Consider the following 21,378-nt stretch of genomic DNA (forward strand, 5'->3'; position numbering starts at 1 on the left):
TCCTTATTTTACTTTGTTATTACCAGTTTAATTTAGATGACAGGGTTTTAATGCTAGAGAAGATTTGTGAAACTGACTTTATTGCCACAAACAAGGCAATCTGTAGAAAAGCAAGAGAGGATACAAAGAACACCAAGTTACACCAGCATTCGAGATGAACTCATGAGTAGGATGAATAGTACTAAATGATTATACTGAAGAAAAAAGGAATTATCTGAGCAAGATAATTGTAGCCTTTAATGTGTTCAAGGAAACAATGTAAATGGAAGAAAACTAACAATTCATATTTCTGAAATTTATGAAAAGAAGAAAATGTTTACGATTGATTTTAGACTATTTTAGCAGTTTACAGTTCTTGTGTATAGTGGTAGAAGTACTATTCAAGTTATAATCAAACATGGTTGGTACCAGTAGCAATGGTGCCATCAAATGCATACATTAAGTGGATGGTCCTCATAGTCATTTACTGCTTCTCGTTGTGTGAGTCCACTCAAGTTTGCTTTTTTAATTTCTTTTTATCATTATTATCTCTGATTTACTGCGAGGATCTTCCTCTGCAGTTACACATGCTGTATGCAGGCTTAAGATTATATTGATTCATGGGCCGGGCTGAACCCACGGAGTCACAGATTTGTTACGCAGAGCAAGCAGATGATATTCCTGGGAATGTGAATAGGGCTTGTTTTGGCCTGATGTTGGGTAAGTCAAGAATTTTACAGTTATTGCGGTAGGAACTCCTTCAAAACTTGTTACTAATCCCCCAGTTAACAAAAACCCAGGGGTTCTACCCCTACCAAGGGAAAATTGAGAATTAGCGAGAGCTGCGCAGGGTAGTACTGTAACATGTGAGTTTAGGTCATCCTGTGAGATATTTCCCCTACCAAGAAGGATGGCAGGGGAGGGATTAGCTTCAGTGTCCCCTGCATTTGCTTTCTTGTGTAATTATGGGAAATGCATTCAGTGTGCAGGGGTATCATTGCTGTCCTGCTGTTTTATCATTTCTTTATGAGATAATGTTGATTTCAGCAATGAAATGCAAATTTCGTTTACAGTCCTCCTTTTCTCTGTATAAAGGTTAAAATGCATATTGTAGATAATACTGTTGGTGGTGCTTTTGAAACAGTCTTTGTCAGCTAATTTCAGCAATACATGGCTTTAAATGCCGTTCAATGCAACTGCATGAGTTTTATGTTGGCCTACATGAATTAATTTTAACCCAACATGCATGTTGTTACCATTTGGGCTATAATCTGATCATCGTAAAACCTTGGTACCGACAAAATAAAAAACTTGGCAGTGTCAAGAATATGTAATATATAGTCTGCCTTCTGCGTGCGTTATGGCAAACCGAACATAGGATTGTTGAAGTTGAGCCATCTTAACTCTGTCAGCATAAAGTTCGTCTAACACAGGGGGCTAACATATACTCCTAGGAATGCAGATGCTAACGAACTCTGTGTTTGGAGGGCATGTTTCTGTATACTTATAAACAAATAGTTTGTACTGCTGGAGATAAAAGGGCTTAGAATTTTAACAAGTCCTGCTGCAATTAGCCCCAGTGTAGATTATAGACAGTTCCATTTACTAAATGCTGGGACTCCAACATCAATAAAATACGTGGAAGAATGGAAATAGTTTTCAGCTAGCAGGCAAGTTCTAACATAATAGCAAGGCCAGTACTAAAGGAAGTTGGTTTTTTATTGTTATCTCTTTAATTTATCTTGCTTTCCTGTGTAAACTGCTCACTATTGTGCAAAGAGAGGGTGTGTGTTAACTTTGGTGACATTGTGTTACTCCCACTAAGTAACGCTGTACACCCTTATTTTCAGCGTGACTGTACTTAAGATTTTTGTTTTCCCCCCCCAAACTGCATGAACCAAGTAATGTTTCATAACTGGTAACAAATCCCATTTCTACTTTAGGTGGTACAGCAATAAATCTGCTGTCACGGTTAGTAAAAAGATTATAGAGACAAAGGAATGTGGGTTTTTAATATATTTAGTTCGAAAGAGTAAAAAGGTGGGGGAAGAGTGTTTTATGAAATGAGATGTTCTGTTGTAGACAAAAATGGAAAATAGCTCTGAAAATGCTGAGTTGGAGTAATGAATGAATAGTGTCTAAAGTTTATCAAAACTGAAAGAACTCTTGGTGTGAAATGAAGCCTCCTAAGAAAATTCTGTTCTGTTGCTGTTTGGCTTTGCTGTTGTCGCATGTCACGCATGAATGAAAATGCTGCATTCTCTGGGGAGTGGTAAAGCTTCTGTGTAGGTTGTTTATTTCCTTAATCCCTCCTTCTTCGTGATTTCCAATGTCAGATATAAAATGGAAAGCCTGTAAATATAGTGATTATCATACTGATTATCACCTGCATCAGGGAACGCCCTGGCTGGCCGTGGTAACCCTAGCAGTCTCCACATGTTACAGCCACTTAGATTTTAACCTGACTACTTTATTAGCGACAGTGCAGCTCAGTATGAGGTGCCCTAGGGCTGCACAGATGGGGTCTGCTTGTTTCCTGTTCTCACTGTTATTGTGAATAGATACTAAAAGGTCCTCATCGCTTTTATCTGGTTAATTTACTTTGAACTGTCCCTGGCATTCAGGGCTTCTCACCATTTTGCAAACGCCAGACTGTAGTCTCCAAACGTGTGTTTTGAGCTTTATTATCTTTTTTTAGCTGGAAGGGCCTCAATTCTTAAAGGAGTGTAATTCTGAGAGAGGCTGATTCTTAGGGTACTATAGGCGCAATCCTTACTGAAAGAAGCTGCTCAGGAGTTGCTCTGAGATTTGGTTGATAGGAGAGAAGAAAATTAAGATTGCTGCCGTTCTTTGGCACGTTCAGACACCCTTAGATTAGAGGTCAACTGCAGGAAAATCTATGATTGTATGCTAGCTACCATTATTCATGTAGCCAGACAGGAGACCAGGCTAAAAGATGATGCTCTAACGGGAGAATCTGGAGATGAGCTCCTTTTTAACAAATGTGCAATCATTTATCCATTCTTGTGGAAGGGCCAGGTCTCTCAAACCACATGTGCTATGCATGGGTGCCCCAGCACAGAAAATTAAGAGGAGTTCTCTCAAAGCCTCCCACATAAGGAAACACTACAAAACTGGAATAGTTTTTATTTCACAGATGTAAGAATGTACTGGTGTCCAGTTTCCTGGCCAAACAATAGTTTAAGACAGATGTGAATGTCCTGCTGCATTGGGACATTAAAGAAATCCCCCCAGGACAGATCAGTGTAACTTCCGATTTCAATTGCATGACCAAAAACCTGGGGTTAAAGAAGTAATTTGGCTACAGTATGTAATGTTTTAGTCCATTTTCTTATTCTCTACTCCCTTATTTTTCTTATTTTTGGGGTGTTTTTTTCTGTGTCCCGGTCCCATTTGAGGCTTTCTTGATTGTGTTGCAGTTCATTGTAAGTGCATCACTTCAGAGTGGAAGCTTGCAGGCTCCTTTTTTCATACGAGCATAGGCTTTGTTAATCACATGCTGGTTTAGGAAAACACTGCATGATATCTTTGAACCCTACACTCCTTCTTGACAGCCAGGCTAGCAAATGTCATTGACTGTGTGATGTACAAGAAGGAATTCAATTGTAAGTAAATTGTCAAAGTGGCTAACCTTGCCCGCACCCAATTGTCAGGACCATGATTCAGTTTTTCTGTCAACATCAGCTAAGGCTAACCCGGTCAGCCTTATGTTTCTGCAGTGAAGCTGCCTGAGGAGTTGTGCTTTTCAGCTTATCACATTTTATTAACCTCAACTTACTGTTGTTATAATCAATGTACCCACTTCAAATTCTTATACTTCCCCCAAATTGGCAGATCATGTAGGTCCACAAGTATGTATTTTCTGCAGCACTAAAAGCTGTTGTAGGGACACTGGACTCAAATGGTTTGGTATGGTAGTTATTTTTGTTTAGTTGGATCAACTCTCCATTTTGGCTCTATTAATATCACTTGGCAAAGATATTCTGGAAGAATGCAAGTAAAAACATAAAAACTTTGAGGTTTTGTGCAATATTTGCAATGTTAAGGTAGAAAGTGAGTAAGGGCAGAAACATGGCTATTGTCTTCTGTCTCCTTGCTTTTATTTCAAAACAGATTTTAATTGTTCCAATTAATATAAATAAGAAATGAGGACATTCTGATACCCTGATGTTTCCTCTGTTCTTTCAGGAAAAGAACATAGTTAAATTGCCTAAAGCAATGATTAAGACATCAGAGTATTTTAAAATGCTCATCTGATTGCACCACAAGGGTTTGAACACATTTTGTGATCCTGTTTTTTTAACGCACCATAGATAACAAACGTTTTTTTTTAAATGGCTTGATAACCTGTATCCCATGAAGTGTCATATATAAATGGAGATGTGATACAATTTCATTTAAAAATATGTCTGAGGGATGTTTGTCTGGATTTGAAGTAGTGGTTTCCTAGTCCAGGTCTTATCTCGAGAAGTAACTTTCCTCGCCTGGAAAAAAAACGTGTTCTTTATTTGAACTTGTGAAGTGTGTTGACATTGTACTGTTGTTGGGCTTGAGGGAAGGAGGGGGAAGCTTTTGGTGCGACTATCAGAATTGAACAACTGTATATGGGTATATTGAGATAATCGTGTAAAAGGAAAACCGGCTGAATGAGTTTCCAAATGTGTTATTTCTTCATTATCTAGCACTTTATAATTAACTGTTCTTTTTTATTATTTCAGGAAGCTGCCACTTTTGCTAGAGAGCAAGGCTTTGAGGTGAGTTAACCCACAATTGCACACTAAACAGATCCTAGAGGTTTTTTTTCTTGCTGATAATGAAGTTCTTTTGGACAATGATTGATGTGCTATTATACTCTCCAAGCCTCGCAGCGGTTGCCATGGAAACTTGGCAGTCGTCATGGTTTCTTTGTTCTGCCAGCTCAGTGTTATGACGCACTCTGCTAGGTCTGCACCCAACATCGCCTACAGATGTTATTTATTGAATTTTGAAAAGCCTCTTGGGAAGCCGAGAGGTTGGGCACGGTTTCAAGCTGCCTCTGCAGATATGGGACCTGTCAGTTTGTTCAGTTAAAAAGCTACCTCATTAGCTGCATTACACTCCATAAGGATTCACTGCTGAAGCAGTGGTGAAGCAAGACTAAATAGTGAAATATAACACCGCTTAAATAACTTAAACCCTGCCATATGCGGATTATCATTATGCAAATGAATTTTACAAAGGTTGTATATAAAATTGTTAGGTACTGATTAATGTAAACCATGCTTCTACGAACAGCTTCTTTACGAATGGGTAGTACGGAATTTGTGTTTTAAAACATACTCGAGTTGGTGTTTTCCATCTGTGCGCTAAAAATGCATCATCCCCTACTTTCTTGAAGCAAACACTGTTGATTTTAGTGATTTTCAGAGCTTTTGATTTCATCTTCTTGAGGTATTTATTTGAATAGTATCTCCCATTGGCTAAATCCAGATAACTTAATCTGGTGAGCTGTCAGCTATTGGTCTCTAATGCCGAATTCAAATACGCAGGTTTTAAATACTGTAATTAATGTGACAAGGGTTGTGCTAATTTTGCAGATAGTAAGTGATCTTACTGAAATCTAAATTGCAGAACTGAATACACATAAATCTTTTTACATGTTTTTTCACTAGAATAAGACCCACCTTAATTGATTTGTTTGCAGTGTAATAGAATAGATAGGAGTTTGACTGCTCAACTCCCATTTTGCATCAATAATAGAAGCCGCGCAATTCAAACCGCATCGCTTTAAGAACATGCCACTTTTGTGTGTGGTTGGTTGCATACAAAAAAAAAGAGTGAAAGACTGACAGCTTTTGTTCTACAATTTAGATTTCTTTAGAACCATACACCGGCAGGTACATCAATGCCATCAGTGTTTTAGATATTAAAACTGTGGGCTGTCCCATTTCATTTTATGTTTCCCAAATTCATGTGGCTGCTTTGTAGAAATCAAGACTTTTTATCACTGTCAATTTTCATTTGTATAATCTGTATTGTTAGCATAAAAATACACTTTGAGTTTATTCTATCAAATGAATGAATTTCACAGATGCCTCCAAATATAATATGAAGCATAACAAGTTATTGGTACCCTCTGGTAGCTAGACAATAAAACAAGAAGGGAAGTAGTGTATTAAGCCTACCCATTCTATATTTTTATTGCCCCCTTGAGCTAAAGACTTTGAATGTGCCTGGTTTAAATTCAGTTCTAGTGACAAACTGCTTTTGCTGGTGTCTGCTAACCACCATCATATTAACCTTTCCATTAGTGCTTGCTTAAAGATTCTAGCACAGTTCCTTCTGAACATCCTAAATCTGCCACATTTGATTACAGCATATCAGAAAAGTGCACAATGATTATGATCTTATCTCTTATTACCCCCTTGCTTGGCAACAACTCACGTGTCAGGTTTACTGACAGAGATGTGTAAAACTTGGTAAGTGTCCACAGTCTTGTTTTCCCGTTGTGCTGTGGAGGGGGGGAGGGGGGAGGAAAAAGTGTACCTTAGGAAGAACATAGACCTTCAATTAGCTTTTCAAGAGAAAATTCCAGCATCTCTCAAAAAGTTGTAAAACTGATTCTGCAATTTATATGGAGAATAGAGAACTGACAAAACACAGAAAAGTAAAGTAAAGGACTTCGAGTGACTAGAGCAAAAATAAAGAGGATATTTATGTTAGAAGTGATGGAAGGTTGCTGGTGGCTGAATTTGAATTTCACTCTGGAATGTTATTTTTTAACAAAAATCATCAGAAATCTTTTAGCAACGAGAATCAGTTGTGACTAGCTATTTTTTTTCCTTTTTAAAAATCATGTCTTTTTCTACCTTCCAGTAATTTCAACAGTTTATGTAGACTAAATGTATCTTTTAAGTATAGATTACGTTAAGTATATCTGAAACAATTTTTGGGGGGAAAAAAGGTACAATCAAGTCAACTTCAGGAAAAAATATGCCTTTTCTGAAGAAACAAGATCTTGTCATAGGCAGGAGAAAACACTTCCATGACATAAGTTTGGTTTTTCTTTGTAAGAGAAACCATATTCAAAGGAATTTTTATGCTTCACCTTACCAAGATTTAGCTTTCCATTAGACTTTACTGCAATCCAAGGTATTTTTGTAAATGCAATCACAGTATTTGAAGACCATTATTTCCTTCATTTTATCTCCTGACCAACACTTACCTGTAATAATCAAAAGTAGAACATTACTTCCGATGCAGTGTCTTCCTAGAGTGCATCAGTGTTTTCTTTTTTGTGAATTTCGTGTTCTGTGACATTTTAAAACTATTAAATAAATAGTAAATTCACTGTCTATGAAGACAGCGCTTCATCCTAATTGTATGTTGCAGTCATCTCAGTAATACATTATAATAGTCACAATTTTTATCCCAGGGAAGCTCTTGGACTTGGTTCCCCCTGAAGTGGTAAAATGGTTGTCAGTATATTTCTAACTGGAGTTTTGTAACATGTTTCAAATAATAAAATTGCCAGGATAAAGGTTTATGAAGCTTTGTTTTTACAAAACAGTAACATGCTGTTTATTTTATGTAGGAATTCGGAAAACATAATCCTAACATAAAATTTAGGATTCAATTCTATCTGTCAGTCCAAGAAGTTAAATGAAGTGAATGGAACATTGTGTATCTAAGGCGTTAGTAGCAGCTGCCTTGCAAAATAATTTTTCCGGCTGAGGCAGAGGTGTACATATTGGGTGGGGAACCAAATTGGAGTGTTTTGATACCCTGGACCAAACTGAGGTCTTCGAGTTAATGAGGTACGCTGCCCAGGTCCACTGTCCTCAGTGGATTTATGCCTGTTGAGGTCAGGGCTATGGTAGTCCCAGCTATTGTGTATCTGTTCAGAGGCAAAGACCAGAAGACATAGTTTGACTAGCAGTTTTTAACTGTATACAGTGTTTCACATACCTCTGTCTGATCCTGGGGTATCCGGTGTACTTTCTTCACATGCATTCCACTTACTTGCTGGAATGAATGCCACACGCAAGGTTTTTCAGGGGCAGCATCAACAGGCAAATCATGCTTTTGTGAGATTTGTATGTCAGCTTTCTTAAATCAGATTCAAGTGTATGAATGGATATGTGCGAGTATCCTGTGAATTTGGGACATGTTGTAGAGGCATTAGGACCACGGTACAGTCTTCACCATTCAGCCATGTCTGTGGATATAGAATGTCTAAGGAAGTCTTGATAAGTGTGCAAGTATGAGTCAGTGCAAAACAAATATTACTCATTTCACCTATTCGAAAATATTATGTATATTCTGAACAGAAACAGGAGGTGACAACATTTTGTGGTGTTTGTCTGACAATGAAAGTGGGGCATAGTACCCCTGCAGTCTTAGGCTGTAAATATTCACATATTATAAAATGTCACGGTTGTACCTTCAAAATACAACATAATGGTAAGGTGGAGATATACTGTGGAAAAGTTAAAACCTTCTCAATGCTGAGATTGCAGCTCTTCCACCATATAAGCTCTATTTTATTCCATTCCTTTGAAAAATTTTAGTATAGAAAGTGATTTTGGCTAAAAACAGCCAAGTTAGTTCTCACAGAAGATGCTATTCAGTTACTTTTAAAGTCTGCAAAATCAGACACAAGACTCCAAACCACTCTATTTTGAAATTCTGCTATTTAAAAAATAGCTGTTTTCCCCCTAAATACCTTCCTTTTACTGTCACAAGCTTATTATATATTTAATTATTCCTGAAAACATATGTGCTTTTCACTTTCTTTCAGTATCTACTTTATTTCATCCTTTACCATCGTTCTTCTAATCTTTTTCCTCGGCGTTATCCATCATAGAAGTTCATCTTTATTTTTCCTTAACCTGAAGAAAACACCTCTTGGTCGTGCCATTTCCTCCTATTATTAACTTCCTCATTTTCCTTCAAAAATCTAAAGTGCATGTAAATGTATTGCGCAAACATCTTCAAGCTCTTTGGTTTCTGTGCCTGCTTTGCTCCACTGCAAATGTGCTTAATAAAGTCACTCGTAGCCACTTTTAGTAAGCAAAAACTGAACACCTCTCTCCTGTTTCCTTTGATCTCCATGATGCTTTATTGCATTTTGTCATTCTCTTAATAATCAAGGCCTGAAATAGTTCCGAACTGGGGTGAACCTTCAGGAGCCTATGTATTACCAAGCTGGAGGGCTTAAATTCTCCATCTTTCCCCTTTTCAACAGCTTGTGCCACCAGCTGATACCTGCTATTCAAAAATCTCTTAAAAAGACATTTTTAAACAGAAGAGCAACAATTTCAGGTTTTTTCTCTGGCATCTTTAAGGGTTTCCTTGACCTTTGAGAATTAGGGGCAAGATGACCCCCATTCACTGTCCTCATTCCTCACTGAGGCTTCAGTGTTCTTCTCTTTCTTCTCTGGTCAAGACCTTCTAAAAGCTATTGTTAGCAGTCTAAGCAGGAAGAAGGAAGAAATAACATAAATCAGAGTGTAGTATATGGAAATGAGAAGTACGAGAGAATTTAAACAAGAGTTAAGGAGACCAGTAAGCAAGGGCAAATTATTTTCATGTTTGGCAAATATGAATAAATCTGTGAGCTCACTGACAACCAGAATTGGGAGAGAAATTGAAGGGAGCTGAAGAGCAAGAAAGTTGGGAAGTTTTCAGATAAACAGGTACTGGTAAATATATAGTCCAGTCATATTCTCTGTCCATAATAAAGGTGAAGTGCTTGAAGATTGACAAGATTATAAAAAATCAGCAAGTAACCAGGACTGAATGGTATGCAGGTTATAGTTTCTGAAGTGTTCAACTGAGCTGTTCGTGAAAAATAATCAACCTCTTGTTAACATCAGCAGCTACAGTCAAAATGACACATACTGTACCTGGATTTCACAATAACACTATATGCTGATTTTGGAGATAAAAATCAATTTACCAATAATATAAATTAATTGTAACAACTCTGGTAAATTACTTGAAACCACTGTGGTCAGCTTTATAAATGAACTCTATTTGTTATGTACTTGTGTTAAAAAATGAGTTGGGATTCATAATGAGCCGAACACAAAACAATGCAGAAGGTGTTGTTACATTTTCATATGCTCAATGCTAGGCCCTCACCAAATCAGCTAAGTTCCACTGCAGTTGCTCGTACACAAGGGCAAACTGGGGACAAAAGTGTGCTGTTATTTGACGCAGGTACAGATAAAGTGGGACATGGTAGGTAACACAGAGAATAATTATAGTCTTTCTTACTCTTCCTAATGTTAAAAAAAGGGAAAAAAATTAAAAAGTATAAATGGTGACAAAAATAGGTTTACATATGCCAAAGTTAATTTGTACAACTTAGTGGCTTGAGATAAATCTGAGAATAAAAGCTTCCCACCACACAGCATTATAAAAGGATTTGGTATTTATACAAATAACAGGAATACCTGTATTTAGATTCAGTTGAAAATAAGTAAATTACATATCGAAACCCTTGTGTCTCAGATCCTAGGGCAACTATAAGAATAGGAAGGATAATATTGTGATGACAAGTTTTGCTGTTTGGATGGATGAGAATTTTGGTTCAGTGTGCCTGTTTCTCTGTTCCTAGCTGTATGCGCTATGGTGTACAGACAAATTCCCTTTAAAGCAAAGATTCCTGAAATTTTTGCAGCTTTGCCTTCCTTCAGAAAGTCGGGGCTGTTCTGTGCCCCACTGAATATAGCTTTCACCCTTTGCTTCCCTGCATCTCAGTTATGCAAAAAGGTAGTGAGCACCGAGCATAATCACCTGGGCTCCACGCCTTCTGCGGTGCTGCAGTATACAGTCAGTTTGCTTGCTGAGATCAGCTGCTGTAGGGAAGTTAGAGAAACAGTATTTCTAAGTCTTCTGAAATCAGAGGGATTATAGTACTATAAAACCTGGCTAAATTGGATGAAAATCAGACTCGGAGTTTATCCAAAGTATTCTCTTACCAGTTTTATTTTTAATTTTATGATAGGTAAGGTTAGAATCCAGTCAGCAGCGAAGAAACCCACTAATTGCTCATTAGGAAATGCTCTGTAATTCCTTTGTTAGCTTTGCAGTTTTGCAGCAGTTGGAATAGCTGAACTATCATTATCAAGATTAAAAACAATGGTCTCATAGTACTACATAAACCCTTAGGAGAATGAAGTATTCCTCCTTTTAAGGAGCCTATTTTATACCTAGCCATATGAAAATAAATCTTTGATCTGCTAATAAACTTCTAATCTCTCACCACTCTAGCATGCTGGTAACAAGAATTTTCTTTCTTTTTATTAATAGACTGAAGACATTAAAGAGATAGCCCGGAAGACACAAGCCCTACCAAAAGTGAACACTAAAAGGCAACGAATCGTAGTCTTTACCCAGGGGAAAGATGACACTGTAATGGCTACAGGTATATTTTTCAAATCTCTGTTGTCACTCACAGTAAATATTCTAGTTAATCAATTACAAGTTGTGGTTTTACAAATTATAACTGTCAAATGGTAGTCAGAGCGTTGGCCTTTTGACGTTAGTTTGTGTTTCTCATCTGTTATGCTTTTAATTGTTTTAAGATTCTGAATTTGAGAAGTTAATATTTCACAGGACTGAACATCTTAAGTTCTTTTTTTATAACACAGATCTAAAATATTGATCCAGTTGGTTTTACTCAGATTTTTATGACTTGAGATTTTATCTGTGTAGCCATCTTTGCTGCAAACAAGAACACACTATGCCTGCTGAGAACAGCTGTGCAACAGTATAGTATATTTAAACATTTGTGAAGAGGAGGAAGTGAAATCCAGTACTAAGTGAATTTCCAGGCTTTTTTGCTTTGAGCAGAAAGTCTCACTTCAGCTTTTCTCAGCCGTCTGCTCTTCTATTCTCAAAGGAATACGTGGGAAAAAGGTATTCTAGCAGGGATACAAGTAGTTTGTGCTGTCTAAATTGATGATGTACGACGCACAGATTGAAGCATTATAAACATGACTGCCTACCTTTTGACAGTCTCTTTAATTCTGTCCACCTATGCTTCTAGACTAAATACAGCTATTAAAAACATGTGCTGTGGCAAACCATTTTAGTCGTTCATTCCTTCACAAGGTAAGTCAAGGCTGAATTCCTCCTTTGGAAATCAAGTGAAGTTGAGGAAGCTTTGCACCTGAGGGACCGGTGCTTACTCATACTGTATTTGCCTCAAAATCAGAATTGGCTTCAGACTGTGGCTGCAGGGCCAGGCACTAAGTAGGTATGTCACTGCTAGATAGATCGTTCTTAGCAGCCCTTTGAATGATTTCTCCAATGGTTTGCTTCTTCCTCTGTTGTGTGAGCTACAAACTGGTTTAAAGGAAATAGAAAGCAGTCACTGAGAGTTGAGTATGTGTATCTCACTGAATAGTGCTGGAAGTGTTGCTTCCAGAAAGTTACTGCATTATGTGAATGGCCCATATGGAGGCACTCCACTTGAGTATTGTACAGTTGGCTGAAAAACAGCAGTGTAAAAGTATTTTTATAAACGAGCTAGTAATAATGGTAGTAAACCTAAATCTTCTATGTAACCCTCCTGTGCTTTTATTTGATTTTCACTGTGTACTTATTTTATTCTTCAAACTAGAGTTGTTAACAAATCCATTAATCCCTTCTTTGATATTTTTACAACTGGGAGCTTATTTGAGGACTGACACTTGCTAATCTTAGCTGTTTGTTCACTATGAAATGAACTTAAATTAGAGAATGCACTTTATATGCATGATAAATGCAAGATGGATAGAGAGTGTATGCAATGGTGTCAGCTACAAAAGCAAACATGATAAATGTTAAGGCAGTTTTGAGCCGTGGGATAAGCTATTCAGTGCACAAGCATAGCTGAATCTCTTTGCTGTGTTGTTATTCATGGCAGCCAAATAAATGTCAATAATAAAAGAGAATTAAAGATTTTCATTTCCCAGAGGCAGTCCTCTAATACAGCTTGATCTTTCATTTCATTTGTAATTCGTTCTCATGTCAGGATGCAATCATTCGCCAGGCTCTGTGTGTCATGTTAAGTCATTTAATAATGATTAAGAACATGAAAATCTTTGGCCTGTGGGGCAATTCTCGGAAGAGATACCAATTTGTTATTGTTTTCCCCCTTTTCCCTTCCTTTGGTGTGGATCATCTTTTTCCCACCTCTTCACATTAAAATAATAATGAAAGAAGGAAGATCTGTCCCCTCATTTAGCATATAATGATACCACAGAATGTCACAGAGTACTGCAAACACACTTATTTCAACACTAATTGGGTGGTGTTGTGCTTTGAAACCTGCAGTGGAAAGTGTTAAAAGTTTCTAAATGATCTCTGAAAGAATTGCTGCATTTCGGAGTACTTACCAGTATAAAATTCATTTCCTTTTTCTAATGCACAGAAAAAGAATAGCTTTTTTGATGAAGGAGGCTGTGTGTAGTTGCTTATCCTGCCTTTCTGAGGAAACAGTATATTCTCAATAAGTTTGTGCCTAGATTAAAATAGTATTTGCAAAGTCAGCTATGGATTTGGACATCGTTTTGCTACATTCTGCTTTATATTTTGTCCATAATCGGAACAGTTTATTAGTTGAAAGATGTTTCTGTCAGTAGTGACTCAACCAGAGTTGAGGGGACCGGTATCCAGCAAAGGACTCTTCCTTTCTTTCCTTCTACTGCTGCCTTTAACCATCCCTGATCAGTTGTTGAGGGTGTCAGATATTCCAGTGGTCTCTGTTGAGGTCCCCTGAAAGGGCACAGGATGGAGGTGGAGCTTACAGGTGTGAGCATAAAGGACTCCAAGGTGAATTTGGCCTTTGTGGTTTTTTGACCTTTTTTCCCCCTCCTCCTCTTCTCCGTTTTCCCCACGGAAAGGTCTCTGCTCTCTGGCAGCAGCACAGAGCATCCAGCATTACCGTGAGCCATGGGAGTAGAAGTGAATGGCTGGGATTGGGCCTCGCTCTGTGAAGAGACACAGATGGGTGGCCACCCCTCTTTATTTCCCTTCCCTCTGCCCACACGTGGCCAGATAAGAAAGGCAACACTGAGGCTGCAAGAGCATCCTTAGCAGAGCTCTGTTTCCTCTGCCAGACAAAGCCTCTACTTCCTGTCGAGGACAAGACGGCCATGGGGCTGCGAGGGGCTGGGTTACAAGAGAAGGAGTGCACCTATTCAACGAGTTGTATGTGGGTTGAATGGGGGATCAGGAAGTGGAAATAATGCAGGGATACAATTTGATACAGCTCTGGCTGGAAGGAGAGGAAATAAGATGGATAAAAGGGGTTGTTGCAGGTTGCCAGCTCCTTCCTGAAAGGGCATGGAGTTGTATATGCTTCAAATTAGGTGTGGAATTTCTTGGGGTTTTTGGTGGGATGGAGAAGGCCAAATACAGTTTATCATTACATGTGGAGGGGACTGTGGAGACAATTGTTGACTCCTGGACACTCCAGAGTATGGAAGTATCAACAGGTCTGAGGAGTAGAGCATAGGGCAGAAAGGCACAGTTTGTTACCCGAAGATAAGAAAGACTGACCAGGAAGTTCTGGGACTGTAACTGCGATAGGCGAGGGAGGGAGCTTAGACTGAGACAGCTAAAACGTTTACTTCCTCCAACAATGTGGCCCAGCCATACTGCAGAGATGTTTAGTCAGTTTATGAATTGCTGCAGTTTACACAACATTGTTTTAATGCTTGCCAAAACCACTGGTGGCTCCCCTCAAGCAGATCATGAGCTGTAGACCCTCAGTCACAGATTAACAAGCAACACAGGGGTCCATGCAGCTAGAGCAGATCATCAGAACAGTGAGAAGCAATAGCTGCATCAGCAATCCCAATCCAAGCCATACCCATTTGTCAGTCCACTTCCTTTGGCTGTCTGAATTATTTGTGTTTTCTGAGGAAAAAATTCTCCCTCTTTATTATGAAATGCATTGGGTCTCTCTACTGTCTGTTCCGATCTCCTCTGTCACAGTATTCCAGCCCAAGGCCCCTTTCTTCTCCCCTTCCTTCCTGTTCTCTGTCAGTAGGAATAATTGCAAGGAAGAGGCAAGCTCAGATTCAAGCTGAGTGTGATCAGCGTGTTTTATAGGAAAGGAAAGGAGTGTTTAGGATTGGCACACAGGAGCTGTGGCAGATGAAATGTTGACTGAATTAACTGTCGGCTTCTAATAAGACTTCACAGAGCATGTGCAAATGATTGTTGTCTGACGTTTTCCTCTTCATGTCATAGAATCACGGAATAGTTTGGGTTGGAAGAGACATTTAAAGGTCATCTAGTCCAACCCCTTGCAATGAGCTGGGACATCTTCAACTAGATCTGGTTTCTCAGAGCCCTATCCAGCCTGACACGGAGTGTTTCCAGGGATGGGGCATCTACAACATGTCAGGGCAACCTGAGATACATTTTTCTATTATGTCAAATTTTATCTTTTTATTGAAGAACTTTGAGGCATTGGAACTTCTCAGTGACACTAAGAATTGACATTGACAAAAACATTGTAATTTTCTCTAGCATCAGTCCCCAACGTAACTGAATTTTGATAAAATACTCTTGAAAAAAATGTAGCTGGTGAGAGACACCTGTGACAAAACCTTTCAGTACAGAGGATTGTGGTTTGGGAAAGGTGCTGGTAACTTAAAATAAGATCTGTGGACTTGCTTACCAGGTAAGTCTATTTGAAGAACTATTGGGTGGATGCTCCTTCTCCATACTGGGAATTACCTGGCTATCAAGATTCTGGTCCCACTACCACAGCCTAGTTCCATCATATGCCTTTTCCCAGGCCTGAGTATTCAGGATTTGACTTAGGGTTCCTGAGCTTGTGGGATACATTCATTACATGTTTCTACAATTTTTTCTGTAACCACAGAAAGTGCATATGTGAGGAAAGGGGGAGAGTTAATGAACACATGCAATCTCCTGATTTCAGCAGCTGGAGCTTTTAAGAAACGCACCAAAAATCACAAGCTCTGGCAAGTACATATATGTCATCTCTATATGTGTGCTATAACATTTGTCAGAATCAAATGCTGTGAAAGCTGTCCCTTTTACAGAGTTGCTTATAACATTTTTAAACAAATTACTTTTAGTCAGATACTTTTTATGACTGGTCTTGGCCCAAAGGGAAGTCTTGGAAAGTCTGAGCAAAATCAGTTCAGCAATGGAAAAACATACTTTTATATTGAAATATTTGCATAATTCAAAAACAGCTGAAGCTACAAACTTTAAACTTGGCTTGTTTTATAGCTTTAATAGAGGAAAGAAAAACAATCCAAATTTTAAGAAAATCACTTCAGCATTTTTCAAGTTATGAATGATAAAATCTGGCATGTTCAGGCGTGAACATAGAATTTTCCATTCTTTTTTCCCCCCAGTGTTTGCAAGACCACCTCTGTTAAGGGCTCATTTGTTAGAATATGGCAGTAAAAATGTTTTTTTTAAGGATTCAGGCATTAAAACCACCTCATTTACGGCTTACTAACCATTTACATCTTCTTCAGTTTTTGGGATACATCGCTTTGAGAATATTTCAGGAAATGTTTTAGCAGTTCTGGTAAATGTGGTAGAATGAGAAAGGTCCATCCTAAAAACTTCTTAGTGCACCTACCACATAGTACATACTGAAATGGTTTTGTGAATTTTTACTTGTTGTTATTAGTTGTCATATAATCCATTCCATAAATTAAACAGAATGTGCAATATAGCCAAATTAATATGCTACAATACCACTTGCAACATTATCAAATTTTAGACCCTGCTTACAAAGCTTTAGATGTCAGAGTAGTACTAGGCATTTGCCTCTGCCTGAAACAGACCTCTCAGCTGAATGGATGTTGGTGTTACCCACTACAATTGTTCTTAGGGTAATATAGTCACACATGTTCATAAATTGGAAGTTCACATGTTTGGATAGAACCAAAACCTGGTCTAACTGAAAATAACAACAAAGGTATGGATCGTATGTTTTTATGAATCATGTAGCTTTGTTTACTTTGTAAGGACATGTTAGAACTTAAGTATTTTAGAAGGAGAGTTTTTAAACTGTTTGTTTTAGAAGGGTTGTGAAAATTGTGGAGACTAGAGAGATTTTAAGAGCCATTCTTAAATCACAGTGACCTGATGGTGTATGTTTTTGGGGGAAATAAAAAGAACTGATGTTCAAGCGTACAGCTTACTCTAAACAGAGGTCAGCAGGTTTTCTTTGTCGGGGTGGGCTGCAGTCGTAGATCAGCACGCTACCTTGTAAGCCCATCTATAAAACATAGAAGTATTTATTACTATTGACACTGCTGACATTTTATGGTGGGCCTGTTTGCAGCTCCTCTTCCTGTACGTTACTGAGTATTGTGTGTTCTCTAAGAAGCAAGAAAAAGTGGGAGGGGGGGTCCTTACTTCTCACAGCTTTCATGCCTAGACTTTCAGGCAGGAAAACCTTGAATAGCTCATTTTATCAGATAGCCTTCTTCTGTGTTTACACAAACACAAGTAGCGTTTTGAACCTAGGGAAAAAACATATTACAGTGTGTACTCTCTTTCACAGGATTGCACACTTTCACTCTTCCTTATCCATTTATACTTTCAAATTGAAAGAAAAGTTTAAAAAACAAAAAATTGATTTAGGAAAAAAGGAAATTTTAGCCCAGTAATGGCATCACGAATGAGCCAGAAAGCCCAATAGAATTATTTTTAGTTTAGTTGTGACTTCAGAAACCACAAAACCTAAATTAATAATGAACATTTGTTGATAGGGATTAATGAATAGAAAAGCTGGTAATACCTTTTTGTAACTGAGAAGAGGTCTGAGCATTTTATTAGACAGCTGAAACACATTATTAAAACCTAAGTTTCTGGATACCGGTATCTTGACTGGACTTAAAAGTATCAACCATTGCATCTCACAGAGTGCATATACATATATGTAAATAGATACATATAATGTGTGTGCGTTTTAGTAATTTCGTAGTGATTTAAGAAAGGGATGTCTTATCTAGGCTAATGCATTAATGCACCAGTTTAGCTCAGAAATTGAGAGTAAAGCTGGGAAATCCCCTTTTCCTGTATAATCACTAGTAATAAAGAATTTTCAAGACAAACCCAGGCTTCTGATTAAACCTAGCCTGAATTTTGGGTCCTACAATCAATTTACATTCTGGCATTCGAGGAAAAAATACTCCTCTAAGCTGTGAAAAATGCATGTTTGTTGAAAGACAATAAATGCATGCCCCTGTCCCTTTCCTTAGGACTAGGCAGTTTTTCCTCTGACACAGAATAATTTCTATATTGGTTTCTCAGATACAAATTTGTAGATCTAGAAAGTCAAGCTTAGTACCATCATTCTAAAAATGACTCTTAAAGGCAAAACTGTTAATACAGAAATCTGCTCCTTAGGGTTTAGAAATTATATGATGTTGGAGAGGCAATATAGAATGGAAGAGTGGGAGCAGGACTGAGGCGGACCAAAGGTTTGTCTAGCCTGGTGTCTGCAACCGTGTAAAATAGTGGATGCTTGTAAAAGAGGGTAAAACCAGAACAAGTCTGTGGTGATACTTCCATGTTACACTCTCCTAGCTTCCAGAAATCTATAGCTTGTGATATTCTGAACTAGAGATGGTGTCTTTGTGCGCAATAGTCCAAAACAGGATTTTATCACACATAATGTCTTGCGATAATGAGTGTCACAGACTCGGTGTTATGTAAAGAAATACCTCCCTTTATTTGTTTGGATTCAGCCACTTAAGTCACTGGCTATTTCCTGCTGTTTGTATTGCACGGCCAGTCCATAATCATTCCATAGTCAATGTCTTGTTACTTTTGATTTTGTAGAACTCTTACTTATCTCTCCTCCAATAGTCTTTCTTCCAGACCCTTTTCCCATTCTGTTTATTTGTTCTTTGTTTGCTCTGTAATGCTGACACCCTGGCTCACCCCTCACTACACCTTTTTTCATGTCTGCTATATGCTTTGTGAATGGGGGACCAGAATGTTCAAGTGCCTGAGAAGTTTACAAAGTGCTTTAATTCTGTTGTCTCCTTTGTTCTGTATTCCTCTCTTAATAATTCCTAACATTGCATTTGCTTTTCTGGCTGCCACTGATGATTGATCTGACATTTTCATAGAATTATCTTCATAGCAACTTCAGATTTTCTTTGTGGTGTGGTAATAGGTGGTTTAGAGCCCATCATTGTGTATTTAAAGCTGAAATTGTTTTTTGTATGTGCACCTTTTTTACATTGATTGACAAAGAATTTTATAGCCCATTAGTGTGAGACACTTTGGCAATTCTTCACACTCAACTTTAGGTTTTACTATCTCAGATTAGTCTCAGTGTATCCCAAGAAGATGTCACGCAGCACATTGAAGAGCTCCTCTCAGAAATGCTATACATAGCCCGGACGTGCTGCCCGTAACGGGTAGGCACAGTTCACATCAAGACTGGACTTAGGTAGGGGGATTTCAGTAAGGCCACCTCTTAAACCACGTGAGGCCTGTCTTAATAGAATCATAGAATGGTTTGGGTTGGAAGGGACCTTAAAGATCATCTAGTTCCAACCCCCCTGCCATGGGCAGGGACACCTTGCACTAGACCATGTTGCTCAAAGCCTCATCCAGCCTGGCCTTGAACACTTCCAGGGATGGGGCCTCCACAACAAGTCTTGCTTGACTCTGGGGAGCAAAGTTGAATGAATTTATGGTAAGATACCAATTTAGGTGCCATTAAAACCCAAACGGACACCCTTGTTCGAGAAAGAAAGTCCTTTAATACACTGTAGCTTTTTTTTTAATTTTAGTAACAAGGCCTTCCCCGTGAGACTATTCCTCAGTTAGGGAATCCACATAGCATTCATTTATGATAAATTTCTGATGCCTCCTGTATAAATGGCTCTAATACTTCAAAGCTGGTACCATTTTATTGGTGACCTGAGTGAGTCATGAGATGGTTCATACAGAAAAAAGCCACACTGGCACCATATTATTCTGTTTGCTCAAAGCACAGAGCAGCAGAACTACCTGTCAGACATACTGAGAAGAGAAGAATGGTAGTAACTCAGCCTGTGGTTACCAAGGCAGGCCCTTGCTGTTCTGCGCTGTCATGGAAGGAATGAGGATTCACCTTGTTCGTCCTGTGCCTACGTAGTCCTCAGAGCACGAGAGACTGAGGCTTGGGTGCCGGGCAGTTTTTAGCTGCTAGATACACCAGAAATCACTGACTCATCCTAGCACACGGATTTCATCCCCTACTTTTCCCCCCACCCTGCCAGCCCTTCTCCACCCGCATGGTGACCCAGTTCAGCAGTCCACACAAACTGGCAGAAACCTGCTCTGGAAAGGTGCTGAGCTCCCTGAGCCAGCTCATTGCGGCGTCCAGGCGAGTACTAGTGCCAGCATGAGAGCACGGAAGGCAGGATTTGCAGTAGAAGGAGGCAAGGATGACACTACAATATCTACAAACTACAGAAGCTGAAGTTGCTGTGGAGCCTCAGTCTGCATCATAAAACATGAGGTATTATTTTGAACTTCCGTCTAGCAACAAAGACTGTAGTTTTGAAGTTGGAAGGAAAGTTGCTCCAGGATCAGCTGGTAATACTGTAGAATGATGTCTGCAAACCAAAGAGGAAATAAGGGCACAGAGCTATGAATATACTGTCAGGAGGGAAACCATCTTTGTGACATCTCATATGCTGAAAAACAATGATTTTATCGTAGAACTATATTAAAGAAAGGTGAAACAGCAGAATCAGTCATTCAGTACTTGGGAAGCACTGCAACTAATGACAGCCTTCCAAATTTAATCTGTGCCTTTCATGTGTACATGTAATTGATGCAACTTTGTCAAGGTTATCCCCTGTTTTCTGAAAATGACACCTACCCCTCTCCATGTACACCAAATATGAAATTGTGGTGACTTTTAGTTTTGCAGCAACTGGTTTTGTAGCTACAGTGTCAGTCTAAATATATCTTTCTGGCTTTTTGAACAAACTGAAGAGAATCTAAAACTGCAGTATTCTGTTTTGTATAAAATAATTATCCTATTAAGTTTCCATTAAATTTATGCTTTAAGTTTAAAGTTCAGCACTGTCCTTTTTTATACGTGTTCTGTGTTGCTGCACTATTTAGTATTGGATGCTACCCATTTCACCTTAAAAACATACGGTTTAATGAGTTGAAATCTGAAATCCATGCTTTAAAGGTTTACAGTGCATAGGCTTCTCACCTCCCGAGACTTAGGTGCAAATCATACAGGGTGGCAGTTTTATGAAATTAATCAGATAGTAATACTTTTACTAATAATCTTTAAGAAATATATTTTCTTTTTACACTAATTTGGTATGATTTTTTTTTCATTGCTAGAAATTAAATGTATGGTGTGTTCAGCAG

The 21,378-nt window shown here is 38.5% G+C and overlaps 1 protein-coding gene across 1 annotated transcript in view; it reads left to right on the plus strand.

The window, feature by feature from the left end:
- Positions 1–4,718: 4,718 nt before the first annotated feature.
- ADK (adenosine kinase) overlaps positions 4,719–21,378 on the plus strand; it is a gene marked incomplete at its 5' end in the record, with an annotated part of 47,358 nt that continues 30,698 nt past the window's right edge. Inside the window, 2 exons of the mRNA XM_010152806.1 lie at positions 4,719–4,754; positions 11,299–11,413. Of these exons, the coding sequence (XP_010151108.1) occupies positions 4,719–4,754; positions 11,299–11,413 (151 nt within the window). The remainder of the gene's footprint in view (positions 4,755–11,298; positions 11,414–21,378) is intronic.

This window comes from Eurypyga helias, unplaced genomic scaffold, assembly GCF_000690775.1.
Source record: "Eurypyga helias isolate BGI_N326 unplaced genomic scaffold, ASM69077v1 scaffold28945, whole genome shotgun sequence".
Lineage (NCBI taxonomy): Eukaryota > Metazoa > Chordata > Aves > Eurypygiformes > Eurypygidae > Eurypyga > Eurypyga helias.